Source organism: Pyxicephalus adspersus, chromosome 8, assembly GCF_032062135.1.
Source record: "Pyxicephalus adspersus chromosome 8, UCB_Pads_2.0, whole genome shotgun sequence".
NCBI classification, from domain to species: Eukaryota; Metazoa; Chordata; class Amphibia; order Anura; family Pyxicephalidae; genus Pyxicephalus; species Pyxicephalus adspersus.
In genome coordinates, this window is record NC_092865.1 from 38,976,915 (window position 1) to 38,996,767 (window position 19,853).

At 35.1% G+C, this 19,853-nt stretch overlaps 1 protein-coding gene across 1 annotated transcript in view; it reads left to right on the top strand.

Annotated features, from left to right (window-relative positions):
- Positions 1-19,853, top strand: part of KCNT2 (potassium sodium-activated channel subfamily T member 2) — a 206,311-nt gene that overhangs the window by 154,513 nt on the left and 31,945 nt on the right. The window contains exons 19-21 of the mRNA XM_072420086.1: positions 11,540-11,623; positions 14,522-14,650; positions 19,309-19,329. Of these exons, the coding sequence (XP_072276187.1) occupies positions 11,540-11,623; positions 14,522-14,650; positions 19,309-19,329 (234 nt within the window). The remainder of the gene's footprint in view (positions 1-11,539; positions 11,624-14,521; positions 14,651-19,308; positions 19,330-19,853) is intronic.

Below are 19,853 nucleotides of genomic sequence, written 5' to 3' on the forward strand. Positions count from 1 at the left end.
ATATTATGAAACCTATTGCACAACTATTGATTCAGTGGCTTCAATATAATATGATGTACATTGTAAATGTAATGTAAAATTTACATGTAAAATTTGACTAAAACTTTAAGAATCAGAGATGTGTCTAAGTTGGTTCATTGAAATAAGAGTAATATCTTGGATAATTCCTCTTGTGGATTAAACTGCATAAATTATCATTTCCATGATTATAAATATGGTTTGGATTAAAGCATGTAATTCAAGCCCGGGGGTACCAGGGCATTAACGGTGTAAATGCATTTAGTTTCGGCTTTTAGTAGGGCTGTATCAGTGTTTGCCCTTCTTGGATTTGGGGAAATTCTTTCCAAGGTCGACAAACATATAACCTTATTATTAAAGTTATGTTGTGTGCCGACATGGTGATGCTGATTAGTGTAATCATTTTACCAGTATTAATCGTATACAGGTGTTCATATATATATATATATACGTTTCCTAAATTCCCTTTTAAGTTTTCCCAACATAAAAATTACCACAAATGCATGTGATAAGGTATATGATACCTGTGGTGGTGCAATAGACATGATGTTTTAGTTTGTGCCATTTATTGTTTGGCAAGAGGAAACTTTCCTGCTCATTGAGCCAAGGACACTGCAAGCATTTGCCTCATCTCTCAGTGCCTGGGCCCAGTGAGCAGGGTGAATCCCTGGAAGTGTCAGAGTAATAGCTATGCACAAGCAAGAGTATCCTTTAAAGAGGATGATTTCCTAGTGGTTAGCATAGGACTTGAAAAATTTAGAAGTTTCCTGGTCACTTAAAAGTTTCTGCCAGTGTTTTTTCATAATGCGCTGAACTTTGTTGTGCTGGTTGGTGAATGTAGTTATCACTCTGACTTGGTTTCTGATGATTGGGATCTGGGTTGTATAGTAAGGGAGTTGCAGTCTTGTGAGAGAGCTTATTGATAAGACTTTTTAAGAACCTTTTTACTATACCCTCTCACTTGAAGCCATTCCCATAAAGCTTGGGATTCCTTCTTGAAATCATTTAAATTAGTGCAATTCCGTCCCAGCCTTAAATATTGGCTAGGAGGGATACTCTTTTGAGCGGCTAAGGGTGAGCACTTTGCATAAGCAGGATTGTATTTCCAGCTGTGTTCTTTATAAACAGTGTGGTATCAATTCTTTCACTATTAGTGATTCTAATGTGTGTGTCCAAAAAGGGCACTTGTTGATTATCATATACCATGGTGAATTTAAAGTTATACTCATTTTGTTGTAACTCAGAGAAGAAATCTTGCAATGCTAATTTGGATTCTGTCCAAACGATGAAAATATCATAGATATATCTTTTCTATGTGAGTATGGAAAATTTGTAGATTTGTATCTTTGGATTCATAAGTAATTTGCTTTCCCCAATCACCAGGGTAAAGATTAGCATACGATGGTGCACATCGTGTGCCCATAGCCCCCCCCCTGGGTTTTAAGGTAGTGTCAGTCATTAAATGTAAATACATTCCTAGTAAGGATGTATTTTAGAATGGATCCTATAAACGTATTATACGGTAAATTGTTGGGGTAAAATTTGTCGAGAAGAGTCTGTATCACTTCTAGGCCCTTTTGGTGTAGTATGCTGGTGTACATGCCTCAACATCAATTGTGACCAATGTAGAGTTGGGTTGTAATTGAATTTGAGAAGTGAATTTCAAAAGTTCTTTGGTGTCTTTGAGATATGATGGAAGGTTAGTTACAAGGGGTGGAAGGTATATATCCACAACTTAACTAGCATTGGATGAAATTGATCCCACACCGGAGATTATGGGTCTTCCCGATGGGTTGTCAATGTTTTTGTGAACTTTGGGCAGTGAGTATGACTGGGTGTTTAGTACAGAGATAATCTTTCATTTTTGAATCAATGACCCTTAGTTGGAAGGTATGGTTAATTAAATCATAATATTCTCTGTAAAAGTTGTCAATCAAGGTATCGGAAATTGGGCTGTACCATTCTGAATTACGTAAGATTTTTAAACACATCTCTCATATTGGGCTCTGTCTATGATTACTATGTTACCACCCTTATCTGAAGGTTTAATAACAATAATATGATTGTTTTTTAGATTGTATGGGGCTATGCATAGATTAGGTGGAAGTTGTCAGTTGGGTTCAGCGTTTGGATTTGTAGTTTATTTATTTTCTGGGTTACCAGGTTTACAAGCGTGTGTATATGGGTAAGCCGTGAGTGTTGGAAAAAAGGCAGATTTGGGTCGTCCCTGTGGAATAATAGAGGTTGATTCCTCCTGTATGTTAGGAGACAAATTGTTCATTCAGAATTGTTCATTCTCCTCCAATAATTCATGGGGGATTTTAAAGGTTTTGAAATTTTGCGTGTTATTTTGACTAAATTTAGAAGGGATGGTACATTTGTTAGGAGGGATAGATCTGTCGTACATAACTTTTAGGGCAAGATTTCTGGCAAATAAGTTTATATCCTTTATAAATTCAAATTTATCAAGATTGGAGGAAGGTTGATGATTGTTCATTCATGTTCTCTAGGGACAGTTTCCTAAGGTAAGTGCCCATTGGGCCTGTATTGTTTGCATGGGAGGTGGAAGGGGGGGGGGGTAGAAGGTCTAAAAAAGACTTTTGGAATGGTAACTGCAATTGATAGGGGAATGGAGGGGGTTGGTAAGGGTAGGAATGATGGAGAAGTGAAGGGCAGATTATTAATGGAGGTATTGGTGAATGTGTCAAGTTGTGTGTTGTTAAGGCGATTTCCTATTGATCCCAGACCAATATTTCCCTCTCTATCGTGACGTCTGTTTTCAACGCGTTGGGAGCAGTGATTAACACAACACGCAACTTAAGCATATATAGTTGTATCCTGTCTCAAAACTTTATTTTCACATCACAGTTTATATAGTCAGACAACCAGGTGGAAGACACTTAGTAGTTAGTCAGTAACAAGAAACTTAATTAACAACTTCGCTGAGCAAGATATTTCAAGGTAAGAAGCTTCAAGGTAAGGATGGAGCAAATATTGACCTACTGATAAGGAGGATATAACTAGTTTCGACCCAACTCAATTATCTGCAAAATATAGCAAAAACACAAAAACAACTTAAATTCAAAACTCAGCAAAATTATATTCCTTTCAGTTCCTTTCTTTTATCCTTGAACAAAGGATAACTTGTGTCTATTGTCTGTCCGTGTGAAATATTGGTTGGAGGGTCCAAATCAAGATTGGAGGGAAAAGTAGGTGGTGTAGTGATAAAGGGCCTAAGTTTGGGGTTATCGATGTAAATGGGTTTGGAATCACTTACCAGCCTTTTAGAACCTTGATCTGTATTAGGTCCTGCATTAGTGTTGGGTGTGTGGAGGGAAGTCATGTATGTAGAATGTTGTGGGGTAGGAAGGTATGGAGTGGGATCCATAGAGTGGTGTTCCTCTGGTCTTGGGGGAATATCTGAATGTGATTGAGTGGTGTACTTAGATGGCATTTGATAGGGTGTGGAGGGAAAGTGGGTGGCGGTAAGCGGAGGGTGACGGGATGAACAGAGGGTGGTGGGGGCAGGGGAATTTTTTAGTTTATAGGTGAATGAGTCCCATTTATATGCCTTGTAATTAAGCAAATGTGATTTGAGCAAATTATACCTTTCCTGAAAATTCAGTGCCCCTTAAAAGACTTCTTTTTTTCTCTCCTCTCCCTCCCTTTTTTCAGTTTTAGAATAAAAAATAGTCCAAAAGAATTATAAAACTGCCAATTGTTAATGATGCTACAATTGACATTCAGTTTGATCTGCTTTAAATTAGGAACATATAGCATATTTTATTGTGTATATTTTCTGGATGATTTGAAGTCTGTAATATACCAGGCACCGTATTGCTGAGTCAAAGGCTGCAAACAAAACATTTTTCATCAGAGTGACAAATAGCAGCCTTTTACTCACATTTACAAGTGTTCAGCAAAGCACAGAAAGCTGATGTTGCAGGCTGTTAGATAGGAAGGGATGGTATATAAAATTCATGCTGTGTTCCTGTCTTTACTCCTTTCGGCTTTTACCTATAATTTTCAAGAACACATGAATTAGCTTACTGGCAGATGGATTTTTTTTATTTAATATTGTATGTTGTAGCTAAAGTGGGAGTATTCTGACTCTCTGTATTGATTTAGGAATCTGACACATTAATAATTAAAATAATAATAATAACATTCTCTCCCTCCATGCCTTTCAGGAGTCCTAGTCTTAGTATGACTACAGATTAAAAAATAAAAACACAGGACACTCATAATCAAGAAGGGAGAAGGAGAAATAATAAATTGCAGTTCATGTTCAAGATGCATCAATACCTTTAAAACATTTGACTTTAAAAAGGATGTGTGAGCAACTTGAATGCTATCTGGAAGATAAAATCAACTCTTAAGGATATTTTTACAAAAGCAATGAATCTGACATTCACTGAAACATTCTCTGCTGGAGAATCTTCCAGGTGTAATTTATTCTTCACCAGGTAATGTTTCAGTGAATGCCAGATTCACTACTTTATACAAATACCCCTTGGAGTTTAAAAGGGATAGAAATTGCAGTACAAAGGTTGCAAAGGGAGTGCTTTCAGGTTGGTGGAGATTAATGAGGAATGGGGTTGATTATACTAATTTTTATTTAAAGACATAGTTGGAGGAGCTGCAAAATCAAAATAGTTCAAAATGTAGTTTGGCTTCAACCTTCTTTAAAAGTCCTCACTTGTAAAATAGAAGGACAAATATAAAAGTTAAAAATGAGATGACTTAAAGACAATCTGCCTTCAGCCTTGAACATTTAAGATGTAAAAATGCATAGTGAGGGCAGTTATTTCTGTTATGGGGTGGTCCCAGTTCCTCATTTGTGCTCTACGTTATCACTTTGTCCCTCACACCCCTGCCCACAGCCATAGTCTAGCATTGTCACTATTAGCAAACTGATGCACAACAATGGATAGCAGCTAGTGCTGGATCAAGTGCATGTAGACGTGGCTATAGGGGATTGGAAGAGATAAGCAACACAAAAAGGCTAAAAAAAAGTCACTTGTGTATAATATACCCTGCGTATTTAACCAAATATAATCCAGTTTTGAGTCTACTTTTTTACTTCATATATAATCTTACCCCCATTTCACCTAAATCACCCCCTAATTTTAACTCTTAACCTAACATTGTATTCCTCACTTTGATAGAATGACAAAATCTAATCTGAAGACACCCCTAGAGCTACCTCTACTAACATTTGCTGCCCTTGCAGAATACCACATGCTTCTAGGTATGGATCCTCCTTAAAACAAAAAAGACATGGCCAAAAAGTTATCACAATTTTAGTCACTAACAACTTATTTCCTAATCTAAAGCAGGGGTTTTAAACTTTTGATGACTCCAGACCTCCAATGGATTGTCAAATAGATTGTCCCATACATCCTTTACTTGACTGTCGAAATTTTAAATTTTAAATTAAAGTTGTAGTAAATACACGTGTATAATGAAATCCAAGCATTTGCAGGAAATGTTGAATGTTCTTGAAGATTCTATCGCATTCCATTCACGTACTATCCAAGTATAAATTAATACATTAAAAAAAATAAATACCAGTACCCAGAGTCCCATACCCCCGGAATTCGGTTCCCATACCCCTAAGGGGTATGGATACCCCCGGTTAAGAACCCCTAATCTAAAGGCTAATATTTTGTACTCATTCTACTGAACCTTGCCTCAGCTTTTGATTCAGTAGACCATTCTCTCCTTTTCCATATGTCCTCTACTCTGGGAATTCATGGCCTTGTTTCATTTTGGTTTCCAACAACCTGACTGGCAGGATATGGATTGTTTCACATTCCAACACCACCTCCTCCTCATTTTCCTCCTGTCCTCAGATACCTTCTACATCTATCCCTGATCTATCCCTAATTTTGTCAGTTTAAAGCTCATTTAGCTTCCTGTACCATAATGACACCAAAAAATAGGTTTGCTACTTATCTGACTTTATTATTATTTTTTTTGTATCTTTTCACCTGGTCAAATTTAGGAACAAAAGCATTTTTTTAATTTTTTTCATCATGTGTTGTAACTTCCCTGCCTGATATAACACAACAAATTGATAACATGCTAATAATTCAATCCCCTGTGCATTGTTTAGATGTAATATTTGACATGGCACACTTATTAAATCTCACATTGACACACTAACCAACTTTTTTATCCCCCTTTTTTAAAACATATATATATATATATATATATATATATATATATTATATAATATATATTCAATCCTTCTTTGCGCACAATGTAACAAAACTGCTTGTGTATACCCTTATTATATCTCTGCATAGCTTAATTATAGTTTACTGCAACATCCTTTTCTCTATTCTACTCATGAATCACCTGGCTCCACTCCAATCTATCCTAAATTCTGCTTTAGAACTCATTCACCTCTCTTCTCATTTTCTAACATTGAGCCCGATTTATGAAAGCTCCCCAAGGCTAGAGATGGTGATTCTTGAGGCTTGTGGGACAACAGATGTGTTTGATGCTAGCACTATATTTGGGAAAGTCCAATGAGCCTCGCTGATTGTCTTCAATCCAGCAAGATTATACTTTGTATATTTTGAATTGAAATTCAAAATTTTTTGCTTTATTATGGTTTATCATAATTGTGCTTTGTTTTTATGTATACAATAAAAGCGATTGTAATATACTAAAATATTGTTCTCATGTTTTGTATAGTAAAAAAGTGGACAAAAGTGGTGTATCAATAAAACGTGTCAAAAGTCCATAATCAGTATCTCTTTATTCCCATGAAAAATATGTTTTTATGATCAATGTGTATGCACAATTTTAATATTGATATGTGTATTGTTTATTTTTATTAAAGTTGCTGTTGAGTTTTTTGAAAAAATGTATGTGGATTTTTTTTTTTAGTTTTGTTTTGTATTTATGCTCTTATCATAACTAATCCAGCACTTTTTATAACTTCTCCTTGTGCTTTATAAGTATTCAGACATATTGTCCAGGTGCACCAGCACCACCATTTTCGGGTCGAATATAGGAACAACCCGAATTCCAACACCAACACTAATAATCATGTTCGTTTCAACTTTTGTGATGTCTGTTATAGAGAGTTAATTTAGTCCAGTCACTGTCTTATTCATTACATAGGTGCCATGTTTCTCTTCTAACATTTCAACCTTGGTTCATACTGAAGTTGCATCACCCTCAAACTGAGCTATAATGTTGAGTGCAAAGGGACTATGGTCTTCTCATCAGTCACAAAGAGGTTGCACAGACCCTTTATCTTGATGATACTAGTTCCCATCACCAAATTGATCTATGCTTTTTAGAACTTGCCAAAATATTTTCAGTCTTCTGTATTCCACATTTGCAATCAAACCCAATTCACCCTCAAGGACCATGTCACTGCTCCATAACAGAAATCTTGAACTTTATTACTCAAGAGGATCAAAGAAATGTCCCACTTTTATATCCTTACAGGGTTATGGATTTAGATTTGTGTCCTCTGTGATGTCATTAGAATACAAATAGTATCATTTTTTCAATATTTGCTAGTAATCTGGGAGTAATATTTCTTTAAAAGGGTTAAGATGTCACAGAAAGTATTAGTTTCTAGACTCATTTTTCTCTCTGCATTTTCAAAACTAAAACATAGTAGCTGTAATTTAGATCACTCTTTACTAGTTTACTAATACTTCATGTAAATGTATTTGCTGGGTAGCAGAGTTAATTTGCAATAGTCAAAAGCAGATTACACAGGTCAACAAAAAATTGGTTTTGATAATTATCAGAAACCACAGCAAACTTTTCTAAATCAGTTTTTTGAGGAAATTTCCCTTTCATGTACAGTTTCTGAGTTATAAGTACTAGTATAGTTAACATTGTACTTGCATGTATTTTGTACTAAAACGTAAGCACTATTGAATTGCATGTTAAAACATCTTCAGTGTGAAGTAAAATAAAGCACACTGTGGTATAGATCTACTGAACAGTGTCAGTTAGGTACCATTGTTTCTTCAGAATGCTTAGAGTATGATTTTCTTGTGTACTCTTTGTCTGGATTGTCCCGGTACAACATCCAGCAGTAGTCAGCCATCATACTTTCATTCCAGAAACCTTGTTAGCGGTGCTCCATTAACTGAATGTCCTGGTGAAAACATTCTCCTTGTTTGTCACTAACCATACCAAGATTTTCCGGGAAGAATTCTAGATGTGAGGGCAAGAAATTTATTTTTAATGACATGCAACAACCCAGTTTCTGGTATGAATCAAGCAGATTCTGAACTCCTTTCACACATCCACTTGAATGCATCCCAAGCCACTAGCTCAGTTGCTGGGAAAGATTGTTTGAAAACATCATCCTGCAAAACAGACTTGATCTGTGGCCCTATAAATATCCCTTCCTTCATTTTTGCAGTGCTTATGTTTGGAAACTTCTCAACAAGGTACTGAAAACCCATGGAGTTTGATTTACCCATGGCCTTTACAAGGTTCTTCATCAAGCCTAACTTGATATGGAGAGGTGGCAGAAATATTTTATGCGGATCAACCAGGGGCAGAAACTTGACACTGCTTGTTCCGGGCTTATAGGTATCTCTTGGTAGCCAATCAGGCTTGACATAATGGTCTCCCGTAGATCCGCTGTCCCACAGGCATAGGAAATAGCAATATTTTGTGAATCCACCTTGCATTCCCATCAGCAAGCCAATGACCTTTAGATCCCCACAGATGTTCCACTGGTGTGTTTTATACTGGATTTTCTTCAAGCAGTAACTTCATGTTGTCATAAGACTCCTTTATGTTAATGGAAATGGCAATCAGTAAATTTGGTTTGGAATTAGCATTATGCAGTAAGACTGCTTTCAAGCTTCTTTTAGAGGAATCAATGTAGATACGCCATTCAGATGGAACATGCTCTTGTGACAAACTGTTAAAGAGTGCATTTATATCATGACAGTAGCACAGTGAGCCATCACTAGTGAACAACCTTGTCAAGGTATGATTTCGTTTTCTGTAGTGAGTTACAGTTACACCCTTTGCAAGCAAATGATTCTATTTAAGCCTTGAAGCAAGAAGTTCTGCTTTGTCTTTGGAGAGATTTAGATCACAAACAAATCATTCAGCTCTGTTTCTCTAAAGGTCTCTGGTTCTGAATCTTCATCGCCCAAATAGTCAGGATCAGATGATTCAGGGTTGTAACTGGCTGCAACTCCAGCGCATTCCTCACCACCTTCTACAGAAGCAAGTCCATCATGTGGCGGTACTGGAACTGGCAATGAATCATCATAGGGAACCGGCCTAATTGCAGAATAGAGGCTGGGATATACAACTTCGTGCTTAGTTTTACCTGAGAATCCACTTTTGTTGACGCAGCAAAAATAGCAGACAATTAGATGGTCTCGGGGTTCTCTCCACACCATCAGGATTGCAAATGGCATTGCTGCTTTACTCTGATTTAGCCAGTCACGGAGTCTGTTAGAACAACTGGTACAGATGTGGAGCCCAAGATTTATCCTGGTCACCAAGTGGACAGCCAAAATATAATTTGTATATCTTTTGAAGTTCTGTGGTAATTTGGCAACGTTGTGCTTTCATCATGAATGAACCACACACACAAGAGAAACTGTCTGGATCATTCGGGCAATTTCTAGGCATAATGACAAATTAAATCAATCACAGTTAGTGGAGCAAGTGCGGTCTCTAACCTTAAAAAAGAAAACTGTTAATAAACGTTGTAATATGTTAAGCCTATTTAAAACAAATTTCACACAATATAAAATTAGCTGCATCACAAAAACTAGACGTGCTAGAGAAAAACTGGACACAAATTTGAAATCCGCATCAAAAATGTTACACAGTCCATAAAATTTTATCTGATGAAAATGACATGTTGACCTGTGTTACTTACCCAGTTACTACCTTCCCCTTTTTGGTCAAATGAGTAGTAAATACATCTATAGAGTTGCTCATATTGTTGATGCCAGAAACAGAAAAGAAAGGATCTCTGAAAACAATATACAAAAATGTGTGATATAAAAAAAGAGAGTCATTTGTTTACATAAAGTCCAAGTAAAACAATATCAATTACGTTCTGTGTCCTTTGGTTGTCATTGTTTACCCCCATTTTCTGATTTGGAGAGCCTCCAATGTGTTTTTGATTACAATTTAGATTAAATAGGATGATGTTATGATGACTATTGCACAGATCTTCCTTTAAATGAACATTTGTTCTGTTTTGGTTGAGTATTTTTTCCAGTAGAGGCTTTTATATACTGTCCCATAAATTAACATGTAATAAGGTAAAACTTTTTAAGCTTTTGCTGTACCAGCAGTGTACAAGATAATGAAAATATCCTATTAAAACACTGTTCTAGCTTGTGTAGCCCTTTCTTTATACACCAGGAGAGCAATAATGTAACTGGCAAATATTAAGATTTTTTTGTCCAGGGCTTTTTATACAGCTTGTTGTTAATAGTAACTAGTTTAAGTTGTGTGTCCTCAACATACTATATGGACCATTGTTAACTTTTCCTATTTCCAGATTTCTAGTTCATAAAGGCTAATTCTGTAGTCCTAGACAAGAACTAGGACGGCTCTTTAAGCTGATATAGAAAGATACAATAAATTGTTATCAAAACAATTTGTCAAACTTCTTCAAACTTACTTTTTAACACTTACTGTTTTTGTTACAATATATTCATATCACCTGAGACTCCACATCAGCCTCAGTGTTGTGAGAATGAGACAAACGTTATGTTTGTGTAATTGCAGTAAATATCCTAATTGTTTATACTACTTTATTCATATGTAATTGGAATATGTATTATAATGTGTAATAATATTATTAATTAACAGTATTTATATAACACCAACATATTACATCATGCTGTATTCCTATTTAATCCCCTATCACCCTTAATCTCTTCATACATTGGCTACTATTGTTTGCTTTTTTATTTCTACTTTATTACTTGTTTCTATATACTAATCACTTTTTGTCATGCTTGGTACCAGAAACCTTATTTTAGTGTAATTTTAATAATAATAATAATAATAATAATAATAATAATAATAATAATAGAATAAAATCCATACTTTGAATACAAAATAAAACTAAATGCAAAGCCCCATAATGGAAAGGTAAACTTTGCACTAATCCATAAAGGTACAAGTGGTCAATAGCAAACTTGAGAAGCTAAAGTTTACAAACAGTTTATTAGGCAATAACTGATAACTAATCATGTGGAATTCATGAATTCCAATGTAGTAGGTAACATGAAGTAGTATGTTGTATCAAATAAAGCTTCGCTCACATCCCCACCTGGCTTTACCCTGTTCAATTGATTTGTCTTTAAATTCAAACATGAATGCAGGGTTTACCTTTTTTGGACTTCCTTATTTGACTAGGAAATTGTCACATTATCTCACAAATCAACTGCTTTAGTAGGTAAAAAGTTATGACAAAGTTTTCTTTACTTTTCTTTAATAAACCTTTATAGCCCACACACTAACTTTAACTTTCTTTTCATAGTCATTTGTGAAAGATTATATGATCTCCATTACAAGACTGCTGCTGGGACTGGACACCACGCCGGGGTCTGGATTTCTTTGTTCTGTGAGTTCAAAATTACATTGCTAAAAGGCTATTATAGGATTATCTTCTGTGACTTGGAAAGAAAAAACAACAGGCTTGCTTTTGTGAGCACTAAATCCTCCGACTACTATATGGCATAATTTGGCTGAAAGAAATTGCAGAGAAGAGAATGTTTCACAAATCTTATTCTCACTAAGTTTATCAAAATTGGTATAGAAAGAAAAAAGGTTTCTTACCTTGCAACCAAATGTATTGTTGCAGATAATCTTTGGTAAATATATATTGACATTTTTCAAGAGTTTTCAGTTAAAAATTTTTGATCTTTCATTTGTTAAGGTTTATTTTAACCCTTCTAGACATAAAGGGCATGTAGGAATATGTGCACATGGGTCATCAAAGTATTCAGTGATGCCAACTGTAATATATAAATTACTGTCCTATGATGCAATGAACACAGGATTGATGTTGTCTTATCTTTTTTTTGGTGAAATATAAAGTTCAATATACTTTCTCGTTAGTACTGTCTCCTATTCCAATTTAGGAGAGATTACCCCAGAAACATTGTTTTACAAAAAAAACTGTTGATGTATATCAATCTTTATAATTAAGTTAATTAATTAATTAAATTCAATGTTCTCTTAATGTGTTTGAGGAATTAATGTGTAAAATCTGAAAAAAACTAAATATATTTGATTGAAGGGTTGATTATGGGTATTATATCTATGAAAGTGAACTTCCTTTGTTGAAGAAATGCCCAGTGAAATACCAAAATATGTTTGTAAGTTTTTTAGTAAGAGTATAGAAAAAAACTTATGGTTCTTGAATAGTTTTAAGATAGACATTTTGTGATGCTTGGATTATAAGGCCATTTATATATCAGTCACTGGATTCTACTAACGCACAAAAAAAAAAGAAGCAATACAAAGACAATTTCAAAAACTTGCCATGGATAGGAAGCACAACAAAAGTCTGTGCCTATAGCACTATACCAGGAAAAAGGCTCCTTGAATACAACCAAAAGACAATAAAACTGACAATATTCTAACAATATCTCAAGTGGACATGTTAAATTAATTGAAAATATAGATCAAACAGAAGCGCTAAACACAAACTTTCAGAACCGGAAATATCAAGTCTCTCCAAACACTTTACTGAGATTAAAACAGTACTTCCACTTGAGCTAAAGCAATCCTATTACAATGAAAGGTGATAAGAACAAAAAGAACACCAACAGAAGTTGTATAGGAGCTACACAACAAGGAGGTCATCACCATTTAACCAGCAAATAAGGGGGGCAGTGTTTGTGATGGATACAAGCAAATATATACAAGAAGCCAAGGGATACCATGCAGCTGCTACTTAATATTTAAAAAAAATGGATTATGACCCACATATGATTTTATTAAAATGTCTCATAAAAACCTTACCTAATCACCTATAATATAAGTTTAGCAATGCAACTCTGGATAATCTAATCATTTCCTAATACATTTCAGTCCTTTATCAAACTAAAACATTGACTATTGAAACAAATTCATGAACTCCCTAGATACAAATAGTATCCATCAACAATGACAAAATGAAACACAGTATAGCTCTCACTCCAGTTTTAGTTTCTAAACCTAAAACACAAAGCAAGCCATCATTTACAGCCAGGCCACTAGATACCACTGAATATGTTCTTACCCAGAAGAAAGAAATATGCATTTGAAGGTACTAGAATCCTTTCAGAAGAAAGGATTTAACAATAAATCGATAGACTCAACATAAACCTTTCCATGAGGACAAAATGAGAAAATCTATTACAATACAAGGTGAAAAACAGGCATGAACCTCAAGTTACAACATACATTTTTGCAATAGAAGGGATAAGAAAGATAATCAAAGAGCTGCAACTCATGATAATGGTGGGTTAAAACACAGAAATACATTTTCTAACAGCCTCCCAGTGTTGGCTTTTAGGAAGACACACGAACTCACAAATTATTAAGCAGGAAACTTTATTCCAGAGACACAAATAAGTGTCATACATTAACAAGTATCACATACAGAAAAGAAACCTTCAATATTACTAAATTATACAGTTCACCTTCAGTAATGTGGTATACCTCATTCATGCAACACATGCAGCAAGGGATGCTATATCAGAGACAAGACAGAAATGACAAAAAATTACACAGATACATAAAAGAAAATAAGGAAATTGATTTCTGCACACCTTTGGGACATCATTCCCCACAACCTGCCCTCTCTATGAAAAACAGGAATATGTTGGTTCTTAAAGGGAACTTTAAAAATACTCTGGGAAGAAAACCTTTGAACTACAAATAATAATTTTGTTCGACACAAGAGATATGGGGCCTCAGGTTTTTAAATTACTAACAATTGGTTTTATTTTAAAAGTTGAATGTTGACTCAATTATATTTTTCACAAGAGAAAACAAATTTTTATGTATTGGGGACAAAACATATTTATATTACAATCAATAAGTTAATTAACATCAGAAAGTCCTTCTTTGGAATCACAATAGGTTTTTTTCTTAAATGGTGTACAGCTCAGTGCTGCCCATCCTGGCATAGTTGTCTGCCAGGAATAAATTAACTCCCATGTGCAGGAATTACATTGGGATTACAGGAATTATTACATGTCCAATGAAGATGGCTGAAACCCAAATCAGGACCAGATGAAGATGCCAGCACTGGAAAGTGTAAAGGTGAGTTTACTTAAGCAATTGTGAGGTCAGATTACCCCAACAGTTTTTTGAAAATACACTTTTCAAAGAAAGGAGCACAATGGATTTGGTATTTTAGGCCTTTTGCTAGATTGAATATTGTTTTTCACGTGTATAAAACAAAGTAATTATTGATTCTTATTATAATGACATTTTTAATTTGATGTGATATTGATATCATTTTAAGATGAGAATGACTGGGGACGATCTGTGGATCAGGACGTATGGAAGATTATATCAAAAACTCTGTTCTTCAACGGGTGATATTCCAATTGGTATCTATAGGACAGAGTGCCAGAAACTGACCACATCAGAGGTAGATATACCAGATTTTTATACAGTACATATGGAATATATTAGGTATAGGCTGATTTTATTGTATTGTGAATATAGTTACATTTTTAATCATGGTGTATAATCTCAGTATCACAGTAGAAATTTTGTATCATAAATATAGATTAAAAGAGCATACACTGTTTTTCAATTTTACAATATATTCTGCTGTGGATATTGTATACTGTATATAAAAATAACACATTGGCCCACATGTCAAAATTTGCTATTGTATTGCCTGCAGAGAATCATACAATGAAAAATAAGATGCTGGGAAAGAATGAATGAAACAATGACATATATAGGCTCTTCTATGAGAAATTGTCATAATTCTTCTTCCAAGCATGGATAGGTCAAGTGTTTAGGAAGCTTTAGAGTTCATGCACAGGCCAGGCATGTTTTAAAAGGCAGTGCTAAGACTCTATAAAGAAATATAATTATCCTCAGTAAACAGAGCGTTTGGAGTAGTAGACTATAGAAAATGAAAAATACCAATATACCAGAAAGCTGGCTGCACTAAATAAAGCGAATAATAGGATGGATTTCCTCTTCAATGTACCTAAGAAGGCTTTTTTATTTCTAATGCCCTGATTTAATTTTTTATTTTCTAGTGTATCTGTCTCTGTTGAAAACCACTGTGATACCCCTATGTTTTATCATGTTTTCCTTTTAATAATAATTGTTTTATATAAACTAGAAGAGTGCCTGTTGATTGAGAGATAAATAAGTAGGAAAAGATGAAACAATTGAAGAAAATTGATGAAAAAGACCAAGACTGATGTAAAGACTCTTGTTCTTGGTTGGATTGGATATAATTTGCAGGAACTGGAAAGTTACTGTACTAAGCACTTGTGTGCCTCCAATCAGCTGTGACTGCAGGTTCCCATGCTCCCCTGGCTGTACTTATCAATGATAAGTACAGCCCGGTGACCGTGGGAACTGAACTCAGATGAACTCTAAATGGAGAAGCTCCATTGAGAGTTCATCTGGAGAGTTCGCCTGCAGTCACAGCTGATTGGAAGCACTTGTGTGCCTCCAATCAGCTGTGACTGCAGGTTCCCATGCTCCCCTGGCTGTACTTATCAATGATAAGTACAGCCCGGTGACCGTGGGAACTGAACTCAGATGAATTCTCAATGGCACTTGTGTGCCTCCAATCAGCTGTGACTGCAGGTTCCCATGCTCCCCTGGCTGTACTTATCAATGATAAGTACAGCCCGGTGACCGTGGGAACTGAACTCAGATGAACTCCCACTCTATTTATGGGTTGATGTAAGGAATACCAAATCTTTAGGGATAAGAACCCATTCAGGTCCTCCTTATATTTATATTTTATATATATACAATCTACTATATGATCTTTAATGTGGATGGAACCCTGGATACTGACATTTGAAAAATTACAAAAATGTCAATGGTTACAGTTTGGAATTTACCTCCAAGCAGTACAAAATAGAATTATACTTTCTAGATCTTATTTTAAGAGGTCACTGTGGAAACTGTTAAAACAAAATCAAAATGGAATAATACAAGAAGGCCATTTCAATGAAATCTTTGCTGCATTCTATTAGTTGCCATCCACAGATTGTAATAAGGGCCTTTAAATAAATGAAACTTCCTCCTTTTATCCTTGAGTACTGGTATTATGTCTGTTTATCTTATTCCTGAGATGGTCCCACCTGCCTTTAAACTGAACGTTTAGCTGGCTTTCTGAGTTGCAAGGTCAAGGCTAAGAGTGGGAGTGATCATTGAGGTGATGCAAATGAAGGAATGCTAAAACAGATAGAATGTCAAGTAAGGAAATCTGAAAGATTAGTTAAGGGTCAGGCATTTATAAAGCACTGGAGATGCATTTACAAAGGGTTTGCTTTGCGTCTATCCTATAATTTCATGCACTCACGTTATGTTTGCCATACAATCACATTGTTATACGTAAAGGAGCAAAAGCAAAGAGCAATCTAATTTTAACATGGCCTAGTTGAATTAAACTGCATGTATGCTGACTATAAGTAAATAATACAACAGAATGACTAGAAGGCCTGTATAGATGCCCTGTAATTGATAACAAAATAATTATTAGTAATCATTTTGGATGATTTATAAGAATGATTGCTGTACAGACACCTTGCTTGGCTACCAATAAGCAGCATGTTCTGCTGTATGGAAAGGGTAAAGGGCTGGCATTCTACTCTGAGCACAAAAGTAGCATTTATTGGAATTTTTTTTAGCAAACCAGCCCAACAAATTACTAAATGATGACATTGGACATCTGTACTGATGCTATAATTTTATCTAGACCTTCACAACCAATTATTCCAGGTGACAAAAATCTAGTATCTACAGTATATTGGACTAAAATTAAGTAAAGATTGGTGCTGAAGTGTAACAGAGTGAAAAAAATGATTACAGCACATAATTACAGTGAGGAGGTGCTAAAAGAATTAATTAAAATAGGCCTGCTATTTCTGTAACAGGCATGCAATATGCTTAAGGGCAAATGTATGTTATTCATCCTTAAAGCTAAAAAAAGACTAAATAAGCAAACTGCTCTACTGCATATAAAGGACAAAAGGCAAATTGCAGGTTAGAATGTGTGTTGGGGGTGAGGGATCTAAGTTCACCTAAAACTGTAAAGACAAAAGAAATACTAGTACATTCAAAGGACTTGTTTTATTTTACAAAGGAATTTTCTTCTTTGTGCATTCAGTTCTAATATTTGCAAAGTTATATCATACATCAGCATCCTGTCTGTCAGGATGGGAGACTTTATGTTTCCTCTGCTGCTAAGTAACAGTTACAGGTCTTGTCTCTCACTTAGCTAGTTACTGTATAGGGAAGGAAAAGCAGCAGAAGACATAAGAATACATCTATAGGTCATTCCGCTTTCTACTTCTGTCAGTATCCTCCTTAACATACACTATAGCACAACTATTGGCTCATTTGCTGCTTCTCCCCATCCTAGTCTGAGTTCTGCTGATCATGGATTACTAAAGGCTGATACCAGGTCAAAGGCAAAGACACACTACTTGCTTTGGAAAAATGATATATATTGATGTATTAATGAATACAAAGCTGATAAATGTTGTAGTTGCTTGGAGTTCATGTTAGTTCTTTGAAAAAAATTTAGGTTTATCTGCCTAATAAGATCAGGCTTCTCCTAGCTAATTGTCTTGCTCATTTTTGTTAATACAGTGTCAGCCGTAATTTAGTCTTGTTATGAGTCCTAATAACTATCACTTTATAAAACATACCTGTATATAGCAAGACAGCCATTTAGTAAGGAAACCTGTTGATGATTATTTCTGTTAAAGAACCAATCACAGTTTTTCTTCCCTCTTTGAAAGTAGTTCTTCTTGAACATAAACACAGAAGACACTGAAAGAAACTGTTTCAATTTTATCATGGTTGCCAGAACAGTCCCTTCAAATTGTCTACTGTCCTTCTAGATCCCAATAATTTATTGACGAATGAAGAAGATTCTTAAGGTTGCATCCCTGGTTGTAGTTTCTCAGTGTTGCTGGTGCTGTCCCCTAGCACATTGAGACAGAAACTGCTAATATTGCACAGCAAAGACTTCCCATTTTATTAATTTTTTAAACAAATGTTTGCATGGTTTTCCAGACTTTCTCCTCAGTTTACAGTACAGATACTCCTTACTGACTGCATTCCTTGGGTGGACCAGAGGCTCTGGAATGTATATGATAGAAACCTGGGCGATATAAAACAAGTATAAACACGGTACAGGAATTTTCCATGTTCCCTGAGAGATATTCTATCCAAGTGAATGTTTCTCATAATTTCTTTTCACTTCATTGAGCCACACAACCACAGGAAAATAAAAGTCACCATCAGCACCTCAAAAATAGTAGAGTGGTGGATGATTACCTTGCCAGAACATTAAAAAATAAGCACTGATGGTCCAAATAATTTTTTGGGTAAACAAGCTAGATATATGACCTGAGCTTTTAGTTCTCTATATTGCATTGCTCAAAACAAATTAAATCATTGGTTACGAGTTTGCTAAGCAAATTTTAAAATTTAAATTACAGGCACAATGCTGTTTAATGCATTCACTTCCCTGCAAACACTTCTACCTAAGATTTTAAAGATGAACAGTTGAGAAAATAAGTTTTTGTAACAGACCTTTGTAATTAAAATTATAGTGCAGTACTCAAAAACAAAATATAATATTTTCACCTTCTCATTGACGTCCGTGAATTTTGTCTAACTTGTCCTTTGATTGTTTTAGAAATTTTTGCAGCTAGGCCTGCTGTAGTATTTTTTTTTAATAATAAATGAAAAATGCCACTTGCACAGGGAGATATTTTTATAGTTTCTGTAACAAAGAATTCAAGTAGAAGAGATTTGTGCATTTGTCTCCCTCAAGAAACTACATCAAAAAGAGCACAATGTAAAGCTGGTAACCTTTTGCAGGTTACTATTTTATATATAGACTTCTAGTGACAGAGATCCCAGTTTAAGGTTTGTATTATTCCTGTTTCATGCATTCAGTCACCCTATGTCTCTTTTTTGTATTTTTGTGCTGTATAAAATGACCTGTACCTTTGTTCTTGTCTTACTTAATGTAGTTAAACACGTTTTCTGTATCCACTTTCTTTTCCTTCCTTTTTCCAATGTCAGTCTCGAGAAACAGCATCTCAAGTAAGTCTGTTCACATTATCCTGGTGTTTTCTTTTTTGGTTTTACACTATACTGTGATAAAAATTGTTAGTATACATAGCTAAAATACACATTTTACTGCCTTCTTTTTAAAATAGTGCACACACATGATTATCATAAAAAACATTCATTTTTTTAGCCATTCAGTAAAGTTCAATCAATAGCTTGCATTCTTCAGGACTTCTGAAATGCTAGAATATTCCAAGCCTGCATGGCTGACTGCACAGACCATGCACATACAGCTTACTTTATTCTCACTTGGCGAGAAAGTGGGAAATGGACCTGTAAAAAAGAATTTAGAGAATAAAAAATGTTAATGTAAGGTAATGGGGTTAAAATGGGCCAGTTTTAGCAAAACTGGAAGGTCTGATTTATTGACTTGAGATTTAATTATGCATAAAGCTGGTTTTGTTTGTTCTCAACAGTTTTCTTTCCATAACTACCTCTCTGTGTTAGATCTTACACAGAATATATGACCCATTGTTTTGCAAAGTCACAAGCAGATT